Source organism: Stegodyphus dumicola, chromosome 1 (genome assembly GCF_044657685.1).
Source record: "Stegodyphus dumicola isolate Sdum_Otavi_A_Nest chromosome 1, ASM4465768v1".
Lineage (NCBI taxonomy): Eukaryota > Metazoa > Arthropoda > Arachnida > Araneae > Eresidae > Stegodyphus > Stegodyphus dumicola.
This window is the reverse complement of record NC_140768.1, coordinates 17,576,187-17,592,264: the sequence shown is the minus strand read 5'-3', so window position 1 is coordinate 17,592,264 and position 16,078 is coordinate 17,576,187. Positions and strand designations below refer to the sequence as shown.

Below are 16,078 nucleotides of genomic sequence, written 5' to 3'. Positions count from 1 at the left end.
ACGTATTTAATGTACTGTTTTACTTTATTTGAATTGTACCTCTTATATTCATCTAAAAAAGTACTTTCTTAAAACAAAATTCAAAACATTTAATTCCCGTCTATTATGAAACTAGAAATGTAGAATTACTTTCATAGAGAAATTCTTCATGGTGACAAATTTCCGTAAACGACTACCACTGAAAGTGACTAACATTTCATAGAATATTAATAGGCACTATTTTAGAGGATGGATCGTTTTAAGGACGTTTCACCGTTGTTTCTTGTATAACCAGCCACAGAAACATCCTCCTTAATTTGGCCAGACACATACCATAACTAGAACACTTCATCCGTTTTTAACCATATACTGTTTATTATATCCCATGCTACTTACCCCTTATGTATATTCTGCTTCATCATTTACCATGCACACTGAATTTTTTTCCTATAAACGTCTCCCTCAAGTGACCGTCTCAGAAAGAAAGCAATATTGCTGAAAATAAAATTAAATACAGTACAAAGTTTCTAACCGGACGTCCATTATCCGGAATGATCTACAATCCGGACCTGAAAGCCACAAACTTACGCATGCGCGTAAAGCCAGTAAAGCGTTTATCCATGCGCGCTTCCGATAGTGAAAAAAGTAACAATATTATTTATGAGCATTATTGAAAACGAAAAAATTTCGATTGACAAGGTAGTCGGTATTCTCGACACAGCAATTACAGGACTTGAACATTGGAACTTTGTAACTGAACAAGAAATTATGTCTGTTTATAGAATTAAAGAGAAAGTATTAGCACAAAAATCGAAGCAACTTAAACAACTTACATTGATAGAAATATTTACTAAAGTAAACAAAGAAATATTAAGTTTTTTTTGTTTAAATTTTGATACTCTTTAGATCATGATTGCTCTTTATTTCATAAATTACAGTTTCATATTTTTAATTGTATTATTTCTGCATGCCATTTTACCAGATTAAAATTGATTATCTATAATACGGAAAAACCCCTAATCCGGAATCACCGAAGTCCTGACTAGTCCGGATTACGGACTTTGTACTGTAACAGTATTAAACAGCAGCAATAATCATGTTTCCTAAGGCGATTAACCAAAATAATAAAATAAAAAATTTACATCTGTCACTGCGTCGTCATCAGAGGTTTGGTGCAACGAAAGAAGTAAATAAAATAGGCTTGTTTCTGAACTAACAAAAATTCAAATTAAAGTTTACAACTCAAAATAGTCCCAGAAAAAAAAATTAAAATAATTAGCGTTTTTCTCAGTTCAACCCCTACAGGCCGAAGTAAGCAGTGTAAAAAATTGCAAAATTATAGCGTCAAAAACACAAACAAATTTTTAAAATAGCAGACCGAGTGCAAAAAACCAAACAAAACATGAAAGCAATCCAATATGTGAAAAAATTAAAATGTATGTAAAGTTTGAATCCGTACAGGTTCTTTCTTACATACGCGTATGTAATGACATTTTAGATGTGGTGACGTAAAATTTGATGAGAAGCTTGTGCATAAAGGATAGAAAGGGGACATAACCAAATTGAAAAGCTAATTTAAGGGGCTTTTAAGAATTAAAATTAGTATTTTATCTTGCCGATTTATTATCTTTTATCTAAAGAAAATGCCGTGGCATCAACAGTTTTTTGGACTCTTTTGTTATTTTGCACGTAAAAAACACACATTAATTCATTAGCTTCCAATTAAAAAATCTCTTATAGTACTTTCCATGCAAGCACTCATCAACATAAGTACAAGAGCCTCCCGTATACTATGAATTCGCCCTCACAAATCTGTTCAAACATTAATGCTGCAGAAGTGCTGAACCTTGAATAAACATCTATGGTAACTTACAGAAAGTTGTTGTCGAAGGGCAGCACTTGTTGACCCTACAGTGAAGTACTGGTGCCCTCGCCCGCTATCATCTATCAGATATACATATATAGAGAGAGAAAGAGTATATACATACATATGTATATACATGTGCGTGTGTGTACATTGCGTCCATAAAAATTATCGCCCGGCTTTTATTTCCGAAATCATTGGTCGTAAGCATATACTTCCAGTTACAGAGATGTTTCAAGTGATGCAATGATTCATGTTTCGTATTTTTAAATTAAAAGAAATTGAGTTTGTATAAAATGTGAAATCTAACGTTTTATACATTCCTCCTGTCCCTGGACTTATATTTAGAATGGTTTTTTACTCATTATAAGAATAAAACGCAGAAAGTTTGACTTTCGTATTACGAAAATTTCACCGGTGTATTTAATTTCAAAATTTGGGATATTTGTCGTCATTTTTTACTTGCCTTAAGGGATTGATTAATATATGAATTAGGATAATTCGGCATTGATTTTTTCCCCTTTAAGCGCTATTCAATAACTACCTTTTGTGATTTACTAGTCTTTTATAATTTTATTACATTTGGTAGAATTTGGTTATATTTGATCGAAAGAATTTTCACAAGAGTTTTTAAAATCTAAAAAACACGTAATCTATATTATCCTGAAGTTTTATTATGTAAGAGATCACAATCTAGTAATCGTACACAATTCGTCGAAGAACAACTATGCTTAATTTTTAATTAATGCAAACAATATTATGAGTTGTCTACGTGCTAATACTGAAGCCCGCTCATGTTTTCTGTGGTTCGTCAAGTAATCTCTTAAGTTCAGAAGCCTTTCTCTAAACGATATTTTATGTTTATATGCGTACAAATGCGAACATTTCTCTCTTCACTTTGTATACGGCGCCTGAATATAATTCATATCAAACAGTTCGATCAATTTTTTGCGCACGGGAGGCAAACATTTTGCTTTTTTACTATTTATAAGGCGTAAAAAGTTTTTCTGAATAAGAGTATAGGGATTGGAAGAACGTGTAAAAAATTAGACTACTTAATTTTCGTAAAATTGATTTCTTTAAATTTAAAATGCCAAAACATAAACCTTTGCGTCATTTAAACGTTTTTGTGACTGGAAGTATATATATCTACGACAAATGGTTAGGTTATAAAAATGAAGGCCAAGATGGCAGTTTATGGCCAGGGAGCATATAGATACTTTTTCGTGCCTTACATGCATATTACTTAAGTTCTTTTACAATATACTTGGAATATAATCAACCATACTCCTTATCCTCAGTCACCCTTTAAAAGGGATAGTATATGAGGTATTCTCTCTCTCTCTCTCTCTCTTTCCCTTTCTGCATGCCTTCGTGGTGTAACGGTAGCACACTCGGCGCATATTCGAAAGGTCCAGGTTCGAGTCCCGGCGAAGGCATTGCTCATTTTTCACGTCTTCTGCTTTAAAATAATCTAACAACTCTACAAAGACTTTATAGAAAATAAATGAAAGAAAAGAAAGACTGAAGTCATAGTTAAGCTGATGAGGCTTTCTTCTTTTATATAATGGGTCGGTGCATAAGACCGAGCCGTTCTTCATTTGGCTGGCAACACTGCATTGTGAAGCCTTGGTTTTTTTTTTTTTTTTTTTTTATTCAGTTGTTTCTTCTTAGTTTGGAGTTTGACGCTCTCTGTATAACAGCATTCAAGGACAAGAATTTCTTGATGAAGTTTCTCTTAGCAATTGGCTAACAGTTTTCATCAACGCGAAATTACACCATTTCTAATGGAGAGGCACTGAAGTCCTACTTGAACACTGGCAAGCGGTTATTCACGAAGATGCTGAGTGATATATAACTGAGTGAATGAGTTAGTGAATATTGATTTATGACATAGCGTATCAGTGTCTTGTTATTGTGTATTTTATTGCTTTGTTATGCATTGTAGTATTTTTTATACTAACAATATCAAAGCATGGTAAAAACGGCAACTTTATGTACAGACCCAAGATTTCCATTAAATTATCTCCCTTATACGGAAAGATTTAATACTATTCTTCAGTTGGAAATAAGGATTACGGTATGACATTGCTTTCGAGACCTCAATTGAGGTTGCGCAGCTGGTTTGTGATTATATTAAGTAAGTGAGTTGCAGTATTCAGTTTCTACAAGAAAAGATTTTTTTCTTTTCAAAGGATTTCAAAGTTTCATTTTATGTGTTCAAAATGGTTAATAATATTTTTAAAAACACATAATTTTTATTCTACGCTGTTATGGGTTCTAATATCTTTATAGTATAAACCAATTTCAAGAATGTTTTTATTTTGGAACGAAGGTCTACTTAGCTGTCGATCCAAAAATTACACTCTCGGAGTTAATGAAACTACAAAATCTGTAGATTGTACGGAAGAAAATTTTTGGCAGCTGGTGGTTAAAATCAGGGGTTCCCAATCCTTTTCTTGCATAGACCCCTTTTTAAATTTTTTTTTTTTTTAATCTCTTCCCTTACATTTTTCTATAACATACAACATATATTGTATGCAAATAATGGTATATAAATAACTTCAAGATAAAAGATTAAAAATATGAACAAAAGTTTGGGGGAAAAATGATTTATTAGATTACTATTTTATTATTTTTTGTATTATTATGATTTTTAATTTTAAAAATCTAAACAAGCTTTCCGGAAGCAAAATCACAGATTCTAATTGAACAAAATCTCGATTTTAATTAATGTGATGGCCGCGCGTGATGTTCTGATGTATTGTTTTAATAATTGGCATAAAAGTTTTATCTTAGTTTTATAATTTAATTCTTTAGTCACGCAGTTCATAAATATTCACATTGTTTCTTGTTTTCTGTAAAATATTATTGACTTCACTAAAGTCTGCTTCTTCTGGGTAAGAAGACGGAAAAAGTCAAATAATGACGGTTTGGTGGATAGTTTTTACTTTGGGATATTTCTCTCGGATGACTTTTAAGTTCCAAAACTTAGTCTGTCCATGTGTTTTAAATAAGATTTGTGATTGAACATTATTCATCTGTGCAGTCGAATCTTCTTGCATTATAATATCAAAATTACACGTATCGCAGTTTGGCGGCTCTATGTGTCAAGCTGGCACAATTCAATGAGGAGGCCCACCAGCGGCCGAGCGGTAAAGGCGCTGAACACTGGTAGTTCGGTCCGAGGTTCGAATCCCGCGAACGGACTGGCTGCATGGGTGTTTTCGTGGTTTTCCCCATGTGTGCCAGTTACGAGCCAGTTTCCCTTAGAAAGTACTCCACGAAGGCATCCCTCCCTTTAGGCAGATAGCCCTAGTGTGCTTTGCCATAATTAAATACACCACACCAAATATTCAATGTCTTAGAAGCAAATATTAAAATCTTCTTTTAAATTTTGGAAGTACTTATATACAACAAGTACTTCCAAAATGTACAATATATCTTCTGATGAAATACGATTCTTTTCAATAACTACAATTGCATGAAGTTATCAAAATAAGAGTTCTTTTCAATTTAGTACCAATATAAACAAATTAATTTTAGAACGAAATTTATAAGATAATTAGAATATAGCTTTATATCAGTAAACACTTAGTTATCATTACATTAATATTTTTTATAATCAATGGGATCTTGATGATGACAATCACTTGGGGGTGCATATTCCTTTATTGACACCCAATCGACCCCTGGATCATCATTGACTCCTTTTAAAATTTCATCGATCCTTATGAGATCAACAGCGACCCAACTGGGAAATCCTGGTTTAAATATATACCGATCACTAATAGAAATTGACATTTTTTCTGTTAACATTACTGACTAATGAATTTAAAGATCGACCTGAAAAGTCAAAAATGCTAAATTTTGTCTGTGTAAAAACTTGAATATGTTAATTTAAGTTAAACGATGTACATAAAACTTAAATTTTAACATTAATGAAGGTAAATTTTACGGTAAAATAATTAAGGTAAATTTTTACCTTAGGTGAAGATCCACAAGAGTAATTTAATTTTTCTGGATGTAAAGACTTACTTTTAAGTAATTTTATTTTTCTTTGCAGGTCGCGATTGTGAAACAAGCTTTCCTGTACAGGAAGATTTCCTGCGGAGGAGCCCTCATTAACAGACAATGGGTCGCGACGGCTGCCCACTGCGTTGCCAGGTAACTTTCTCATACCCTTTCTTTTAGCACCTATAGAGGGACGTTTTTCATGTAACTTGCATCTACAGATGTAGTATTAGCTGCCTGCAGGTGTAGTATCAACTGTGAAGCTTAAAAATCTGCTAATAGTGAGTGAGTACAGTTGACTGAGCTAGTCACGAGAACTTGATTACCAGCAGGCAATAACTTGCTGCTACCTGCTATCTTGGCGTCCCTATATTTCTTAGCACTCGCTTCATTTTCATTTCTGAGCAACATAATGCTGAAAAAGAAAAACTGCTTGGTGTAACCAAATAGTTGGACTTTTATTGCAATTTTCGAATATATGTGAACTAATTAAGATTACACTTTAAAATTTTATTACTTGTTAAAGGTTTAAGAGTTTCAGACAATACCATACACAGATATTCTATAAATAAATTACACTGCTGGCCACCGTAAATGCAACAACCTGAAGGAAGCATTCAAATAACATGAAATTTACAACATGCATTAGCGGAGGTGAGTTATGCAAATGATTAGAATTTCAGCGCAGACGCACATCACGCGCGCCTGTGGCGCAACTTCAAAGCGCTATATAAAGCTTGGAGTTTTCGACGATTTCAAGTTCGGCAATTGTGTTTTTCTTGTGGTTTTTTTTCAAAAAAAAAAAAAAAAAATCAATTATGCCTCGTAGTTAACAGCAATTATCGTTTGATCAAGTATCCGAGTTCGACAGAGGAAGGATAGTGGCCTATAGAGAGTGTGGATTATCTTTCAAGGAAATCGGTAGTCGTGTTGGACGAAACCAAACAACTGTACTGTGGGTATGTGACCGTTGGATGCAGGAGGGTACGACGGACCGATGTGTTCGGTCGCATCCACCTCAGTGCACCACTTCATGTGATGACAGGAACATTGTGTGCATGGTAGTGACGGATATCATTCAGTCACATCACGAACCATAGCACAGCACATTCAGTCTGTAACGCATCATCCAGTGTCTGCGCGTACCATTCGACGCCGTTTACAGCAGAGTGACATCCATTGCTTCGTCTACCCTTGACGCAGAACCACTGACGTCTCAGCCGGTGCAATGAAAGAAGGATGTGGACGGTAGAATGGAATGAAATTGTCTTTACTGACGAGTCACGCTACTGTCTCCAACACCATGATGGTCAGATTAGAGTCTGGAGTCACCGTGGAGAGAGGATGCTGAACAGCTGCGTTATGCACCGTCACACTGGTCCTGCACCGGGTATTATGGTGTGGGGCGGTATTGGATATCACTCTCGCACTCCTCTAATACGCATTGCCGGTACTTTAAACAGCCAGCGCTACATCTCCGAGGTGTCTGAGCCAGTTGTCCTTCCTTATCTTCAGGGCTTGCCCACAGCCATATTTCAACAAGATAATGTACGACCACACTTGGCACGCATTGTCCAAGGGTTCTTTGTCAATCGCCATATTGAATTGCTTCGCTGGCCAGCTCGCTCTCCGGAGCTTTCGCCGATAGAAAACATGTGGTCCATGGTTTCTGAGCGATTGACCCAAATTACATCTCAAGCTGCCACACCAGATCAACTTTGGCAACGTGTGGAAGCTGCTTGGTCTGCTGTACCCCAATAACACATCCAAAGTCTCTTTGAGTCAATGCCGAGGCGTGTGGCAGCGGTGATCTCCAACAATGGCGGCTATTCTGGCTACTGATTCTAGAAGGAACCACACTTCACAGAAGTCTATAAATTTAATCATTTGGTAATTGGTCAATATGTTATCTACTAAATAAATTTTGTTGTGATATCTCTTGTCTTTCTTGGTGTTGCAATTTGGGTAGCCAGCAGTGTATGATGGATAATATTTTAAAGAATACGAATATCTTGGACATCCTCTTTGAAAAAGTTGGCTTTGTTACCTCAGATATTGAAACTGCATGTCTGTATTTACAGATACACGTTTTTGTTATAGAATTTTATGAAAGAATTTGTGAAAGATGCTGAATTTCAGGAAAGCACTCAAGAAGAATATATAATTGAAAGGCATTCTCAATCATTGTCTAAATTTTTATATGATCCCCGTGGTGAAAACATCCGATTTTTTGTTGATTCTTATTGTACTTGATAAATGAAAATGGCGTTCTTTTAAGGGTAAAGTTGGCTGAGGTATGCTTAATAAATATTTTAAACTGGTGATATGCGAGTTTAATAATGAATGCTGCTTTACGCGAGGCAAAAGTATTAATCCTCCAATAAAGTGCAGAGATTTTTTTAATCGTTTTTAAAGGTTTAGAATCCAATCGGCATAAGGTATGACAGGCATCGAAAAAGAAATTAAGCAAGTGTATAGTGTATTTGCTTTTAAATATCACCTCAAGTTAAACTGTCATTCAAAGATGATCATTTGAATATATATATAACAGATCTGCAGTGATAACGTTACTCATATTTACACTTTTAAAACACAAATATGATGTCACAGAAAAGGTTTAAGTGAATATTCTTTATATAATATGAAAAGCCACACATTATGAATAAAATCTGGCAGATCTGACAATTTCAAGGCAGATGATATTTACAAATGAGAGTCTAATGTAAACATGCTTGTCTGGTCTCTTTTATTTAATTTAAGAAATTTAAGTCATTTCACTATTTCAATATTTGTAGTTAAATATAAGTTTCAAAGTAAATCTTTTATTTATTTTCCCTGTTACTTATCCTCTTCAAAGACTTTTCGTCTATTAAATAGTATACGTACAAAATTATTTTTAGCAATCTCTTTTGCAATTCTATGGGCATGTTTAAATCTTATAAAAATTCTCGTCCGAATAAGGATAATATTTACTCTCCAATTTCTTTCAAAATTAAATTAAAATTCCTTATATATGTATATGTAATAAATTAATAATGAAAAAGGACTTTAATTTATGATTTATATAAAATTAACTTTTCCGTTATCTATTTCAAATTTTGGTTTTAAATTTTACTACGGATAAGTTATAAATAATGACTTTTAAAACGAGCTTAAAGATAGAATACCAGCACTTCTTAAATTGACATTTTTCCTAAGAGATTCTCAAAATAATGAATCCTACACCTGCGTCTTGAATTAACTAATGAATATTGTTCCGTATTAAGATACTACCTCATTCGCAATAAAAAATTATGCATTTAATATCTCAAACTAATAAATAATACATCCTTAACTTCCGTTATGTACTAAATAGCAGCATAAATTCTTCAAATATAAAAATCATAAAACGCAAAATATGATCATATAATCTAAACTGAAAGATGGCATCTTTCTTACAGTTGTTTGCATTTTAATCTATGCTGCAAAATTTCTAGTCTCTACTTACAGCAAAAGTTTGCGTATAAGTTTACATATTACTATAATTCCACCCACGTTCACCATCCCCTTTCTAAAACAGTGTAAAAAAATTAGTTTCAAGTTATGATACATTTTGAGTCGTCTTTTTTTACTTTCAACCTGGTGTAAACTAACTACGTATCTCAGTAACTATTGCTACTTTTCAAGTCAAATTTTAATTTCTGTAACAGATATATCTTAAATTTATAGTTCACTGGAAAACTTATTTTACCCTAATTATTCATTCAGTGGTATATTACTGTATAATTGTTTAGTTTATACGAGTTGTTTAGTTTATGTCTTGTATTTTAACTAGGAGTCAAACTTCGGATTTGAGAGTTCGTTTAGGGGAACATGATATCAAGCAGACGACTGAAAAATACGCTCATGAAGAATTAGCAGTACGAAGGAAAGTCGTTAATCCAGGCTACAACCCTTCGAACTATCAACATGACATAGCTCTGTTACAACTGCAAAGACCAGTACGATTCCGCCATCACATCATTCCAGTATGCCTGCCTCTTTACGGTGAAGATTTCTCGGGCCAAAAAGCAAATGTAACAGGCTGGGGACGAACTCGCTATGGTAAGTAACAAATTTTGAGCTACATAATTATAATCAGATGACATAATAGAATAAGAACTGCTAAAATATGTTCATTATTTTTGCTTAGAGAAGACGAACGGTCTTTCAACTAGCTAGTATTTATATTGGACTTAAAGGGACTCATACACCTTAAAACCCATAAGATCTTCGAAATGTGAATGTTGCAAGAATTTAGATAACTTATTTATTTTAAAAGTAATTACTTCCAACTTTTTACAGCTGACTACACAATATAAGCTACTTTCTGAAATAGTAATCAGAAAGTTTTTGTTGCCACAAATATTTTTATAATTTAATCCGCTTTGTGATAAAAGTTTTCGTCATGTTTCCACCTTGTGCGTACAGTTTAAGACATTCTGTTGCATAATTTAATTCCATAGTTAATATATAGATTTTATAATATTTGGAAACCACTGTGAACCAAAAATTCTAAGAATTCCATGTTAAATTTTTATTTTATTTGGAGTTGAGTTTATAAAATGTATTTCATTAAAAAAATCTGTAATGTTTTCGTGTATAAAATTTTTTAATATTAAAATATTCATCAGATTTTGTGTTCAGTTAGAAAATAACCGTATAAAGAATTTCATCCAATTTCAAGTATGTACCATTATCCATTTTTAGAATATCATGCGCGCAAGGTGGAAACATGACGAAAAAAAGTTGTCACAAAGCGGATTAAATTAAAAAAAAAATATTTGTGGCAACACAAACTTACTGGTTACTATTTCAGAAGGCAGCTATATTATGTAGTCTGCTGTAAAACGTTGGAAGTAATTGCTTTTAAAATAAATAAAATATCCCAGTTCTTGCAACAGTGACATATTCGAAGATCATAAGGGGTTTAAGGTGTATGAGCCCCCTTTTAATCACTTTTCGAAGAAAAGATGCTCATAACCTTTTAAAATAACTTTGACTAGCTTACGGTCTCTGAGTCCAAACGCTTTGTAACTTTGATCTGCAATAGAAATTTTGATAACGGAAATAATATGAGATTTGTTAAATGTTGAGATGTTCTGGGTTGCATTTCTTCTACATGTATACTAAGAACTGCCTCAGAGTACGAAAGAACAAATTATAACTGACCGAAGGTTTACGTAAGGCGGAGGAGAGAAAGCGTGTAGATTTAAGCAGGGAAATAAATCATTGTTCGCCGGCGGTTCCTTTCTCGAGGTAGTCAAATGCAAATATCGGGAGGTTAACGGCCTGAACAACAGGATATGAGTCTTACCTATGGGCAGCAATAAACAAGTATGTTCAGTTTCAATAGAAAGAGAAAATCTATAGATCATTGTTCATGTAGCATTTGTAGGCGTAACGAGAAAACCACTATTTCTGTGGTAAAATCATATATTTTTCTAATATTTGCACTGAATAATTTAACATTAATTTTCAAGAATATTTTTATTTCTTTTAAATCAGCAATTCGTAGACTGGTATCCACGGAACCCGGAGAATTAATAACCAGGCGTCTGCGAGTGATTCCTGAAAGCAAATTTGATTCGTTAGTTAATACCATATTAGATAATTATCAAGCAAGTTAATGCTTAAGAATTCGGCAAAATGCCTGCGATACGAAAGGGGTTCTTGAACGCATAAAATTTTAGAACCTGTCTTCTAAAAAAGGTTACTTATTAAGTACATATTCATCGTTTTTATATCCATAGTTTAACTTACATCACCTTACACATTATTCTAAGTGTGTTTGTTTTTTACCTAGTTTTTAAGTGTTTGTACTATTTCCATTCAATTTTATGTGGAATACAGAGATGTAGTTTTATATTTTAATCCCTGTAATAGTTTTAAATCGGGACTCAGTAATAATATGTCTGAAGCACAATAATCATAACCTGGTTTGAGCCAATAAAACAGACCACCAAAGGAGGAGATGTGTGTAAGACCTAGTGAGACCAATATATTTGATTATAATACAGTGATTTCTTGACTTATTATGGATAAACAAAGGATTGTTTAGAGCAGTGAAGGGATAGGATGTATTTTTAGAATTTCGAAATTTAGAAATAATAATCCAGGCCTAAACTTTAAGGTTACTGTAAGATATTTCCAAGAAAGATACTCCGAAAAATTAGATTGTGATTTTGATCAGATGAAAAGGAGTAATAGTATACCTGTTGGGCTAGAACAATACCCAGATATTTTTTCACCTGAGGCAAAGTGGTAAATGCACACTCCTATATTTAGTCAAACTAACTACAGTGAAGCTTTTGTGGTGAACACCTCCCTTAGCCGGTCTGTAAGCAGTATTTCTGAGAACGTAAATAAACATCGATACTGAACATCAGCTTTCTTCTTGGTTTATTTGGTTATGGCAAAGCGTTCGAGGGCTATTTACCTAAGGGGAGAGATGTCTTCGTGGAGGACTTTTTAAGGGAAACTGGTTCATACGTATGTTATGAATGGGAAAAACGACGAAAATGGCTCTGCAGAAAGCCCGTTCGCCTGGATTAGGCTACCAGTATTCAGGGATTTTAATGCCCGGCCGCTGATGGGTAAAAAGCACATGAGTAAAAACGTTAAAGGGATTCCATGGAATATCAGTATATTTTATACTACTCAAAGGTAACTAATTTAAATCATAGCTGTTATAATAGTTTAATCAATAGATACTGAAAAACTGATTGCTTCTTCGATGGTGATTTACATGCTGCACCTAGTGTTGCCGCTAGACCTTTTTCACGTCTGATGCATTATTCCGCCGTTCCTACATTCTGCGGCCCGGTGTCTCCAAAATTTTGTCGCCCAGTGTTTCTACAGTTTTGCCGCCGAGTGTCTCGCTTAGTGTCCGTTCAATTGCTGATCAGAAGAAAATTTTTGAGTATTGGTTATATTAAAATCTGTAAACTTAGTAGCAAAATAACCAAACAGAGTTACCCGCCGCAGACGTAAAATTAGAAACCGCTTCAGAAGCTGAACTAGAAAAGTCACCAGGTGCTTAACTGAAACAGATGGGATGCCTTTTAAGATTTGCTTCTACTCTTCTAGGATATACGTATATTATAATCTTATAGTTTGCACTTAACAGGTTTAATGCTTTCAGCTCCCGTTTTCCATCTAATTTCACAGAATGGTTTCAGCGTCAGTTATTCACGTCGAGATATTAGAAAGCATATTGTCTCCCAAAGAAATTCGTAGTTTCTAGTCATGGTATTTTAGAAATTACGCAACGGAATATAAATACTGAACAACAAAAAAGAAAGAAGTTTAAGGACAGAATTCTAAATTCCTGATTGGATGAAAAATACGCCAATGGGAAGTTTAAAAGTTGGCAGCCTTACTTTGGCATATATATTCTGAATAAAATTCTATCGATTTCCAGGGATTGCTTCTGAAGGAGACGAACCTGTGTCTCATCGCCCTCGATATCGATAGAATTTTATTCAAAATCTGTTCCAAACTAAGGCTGTTTTTTGCCTAATTTTAAATTCTATACTTAGCTTTTGAAACATGCAAAAGTTGCCTATGAATCATTTAATGGCCAATCGGAGGAAATTCCATTAGTGGGATATTCGGAGATCCGAAAATCGCAGTAACCTTAAACCTCTCCGTTCTTCCACCAGTTAAACATTAACGTATTGCCAGACTGGACGAATAGACAGCAGTTATCACTGGGTTCTTCCCAACAGGAAATTGCAAACAGCTCTGTTGTCATGGTAATAGTGACTGACAATTTTGATTTACAAAATTTTAAAAGAGAGAATTACAGTTTCAGTGAGACGTTTAACCTACTATATTTATTAATATTTACGTATGTTTCTTATATAGTGGTCATCTACCTATCTCATTCACCTTCCGTTTCTCTCACGGGTCCACCAGCGGACGAGCTATGAAGTCGCTGAATACTGGTAGTTCTGCCAACGGGATGACTGCATGGGCGTTTTTTTTGGTTTTCCTCGTGTTCAACGTGTTATAGAGCCAATTCCCTTAGAAATACCTCGACGAAGGCATCCCTCCCCTTGGGCAAAACAGCCCTCGAGTGCTTTGCCATAATCAAATAAACTAGACCCAGTGTAATCAGTGATCGGCATCATCCAGACTTGCAACAAGGGCCCCCTCAATGTCTGGTGTTGTGGGGCCCTTAAATCGACCCTGATGCAAGACTGACTCTCACAGACTGCGGAATAGTTTGCTTCCAAGCTTTCTATTCAGTATCATACCCAATAAATTTTCATTTATCAATTCTTATTAGAATTTCAAAGTTTACTATCGTTTAAAAGTTTATCGGTGTTTATTTAACTTGTTCATTTTGCATGGTTCCAGAAATACAGTATTTTAATAATGTGCTGATTTCTTAGGTGTTCGAGATTCACCAGGAATTCTTCAAAAAGTAGAGCTCGAAGTCATTGATCATAATAAATGCCAAGAATGGTATAAAAGCATAGGAAGGAAAGAAACCATATTTCCAACAATGGTGTGTGCCGGCTACGAGGAAGGCGGTAAAGACTCCTGTCAGGTAAATCAATTTTATTTATTACACTTACATTAAGGTTTTTACACGTGCATTGCAAAACAATTATTCGAACTCCAGATATTCTATACTCGAACATCTGGATAGCTTCATTCTAGGCTAAGTAAAATTATACCCGCAGTTGATTTATTTACTTTGTGCCCTCCAGCGGGATACTGGCTACCGTACCGAAGGGTCCGAGCTCGAAACCCGGAGAAGGCATGCCTGTTGTAAATGTATAGTGTCTTTGCGACATGGGGACATTCTAAATATATGGTGAGCAGAAAGCCCTCTTGTGTGATTTGGTGGCAAGGAAGTGGTGTGGAAACTCTCGGACCAGTCCTTAGGCGTCTCTCTGTCAAAATTTTGGGCAAAACTGAGCAAAATCATAGTCTTACCAAAAGAGTTATCAAATGCATTTAGATGAATTTGTACGACATGTATTATTTAGATTAATGTATACAACAAATATAAAGCACAACAAATAATGCCTTAGTTTAATTTCAGTTAATGGAAATAGATTATTTTTTTTTAACTTAAAAATAATTTTTTTGTTTATTTTCAGTGTGGTAATAGCAGAAGCAAAATTGCTCGTCAAGTTTTAGTTCCTGTATGAGTATACAAATGAAGTTCATAAAATGAAATAAAAGTCAGTAGTATTTTTAGGGATGAGAAAAATGAATTTCAGTGTTTAATTCTGAAAGAAAAATGCGTTATGTGTATTGTTTTAAGAAAAGCAAGATTTTTTTTTAGCTTTATAATATCTTTGATGAAGTAGATTGCAACCTAGAAAAATAACTCATTGCATTTAGCAATCGTGGTACATTTAGAAAAAAATAATTTCCAAATTACAGCTAAAACTGGCGTACAAAAAGAAGTCAGATTCCCTATGTGCAATCTGACTGTATACTGTATGCCATTTTACTCAAACTTAAACTGCATGCTAGCTGAATGCTTGATCTGAAAGCTACGGCCGGGCCAGAATACATTTTTTAACGAAATATAAAAGCATTTTTAACAAAACAAAAATATAAATTAAATAAATTTTATATTTCTCTTACTGAGTATATAATAAAAAATAAACAACGATACAGTACAAAGTCCGTAATCCGGACTCGTCGGGACTTCGGCGATTCCGGATTAAGAGTTTTTCTGGATTATAGATCATCAATTTAAATCTGGTAAGATGGCATGCAGAAATTATACAATTAAAAATATAAAACCTTAATTTATGAAATAAAGAGCAATTATGATTTAAAGGGTATAACAATTTACAAAAAAAAATCTTAATATTTATTTGTTTACTTTATTAAACATTTCGTTCAATGTAAGTTGTTTAAGTTGCTTCGTTTTTTGTGCTAAACGCGCATGCGTAAAACATGCAAAAAAAAAAAGTTTGTGGCTTTAAGGTCCGGATTATAGATCATTCCGGATAATGGACGTCCGGATTACAGACTTTGTACTGTAATAATAACACAAGCCAGCTATTGGCTGACAAGTCAGGTTTACTGACTTAATCAACGTGGGAAATTCTCTCGCATTTCCGGTCACGGGGCTTGACTAACAAGTGTCCAGTGACAAATACGAAGCCCCAACCTTCTGCCTTTTCCCCTTCAATAGCAGTCGCACACATAAGCTCAATTCATAACTTT

At 34.2% G+C, this 16,078-nt stretch overlaps 1 protein-coding gene across 3 annotated transcripts in view; it reads left to right on the top strand.

Annotated features, from left to right (window-relative positions):
- Positions 1–16,078, top strand: part of LOC118181629 (trypsin-like) — a 67,349-nt gene that overhangs the window by 44,408 nt on the left and 6,863 nt on the right. For all 3 annotated transcript variants that reach the window (XM_085813151.1, XM_085813144.1, XM_085813139.1), the window contains exons 5-7: positions 5,910–6,010; positions 9,672–9,940; positions 14,275–14,432. In XM_085813151.1, the coding sequence (XP_085669277.1) occupies positions 5,910–6,010; positions 9,672–9,940; positions 14,275–14,432 (528 nt within the window). The remainder of the gene's footprint in view (positions 1–5,909; positions 6,011–9,671; positions 9,941–14,274; positions 14,433–16,078) is intronic.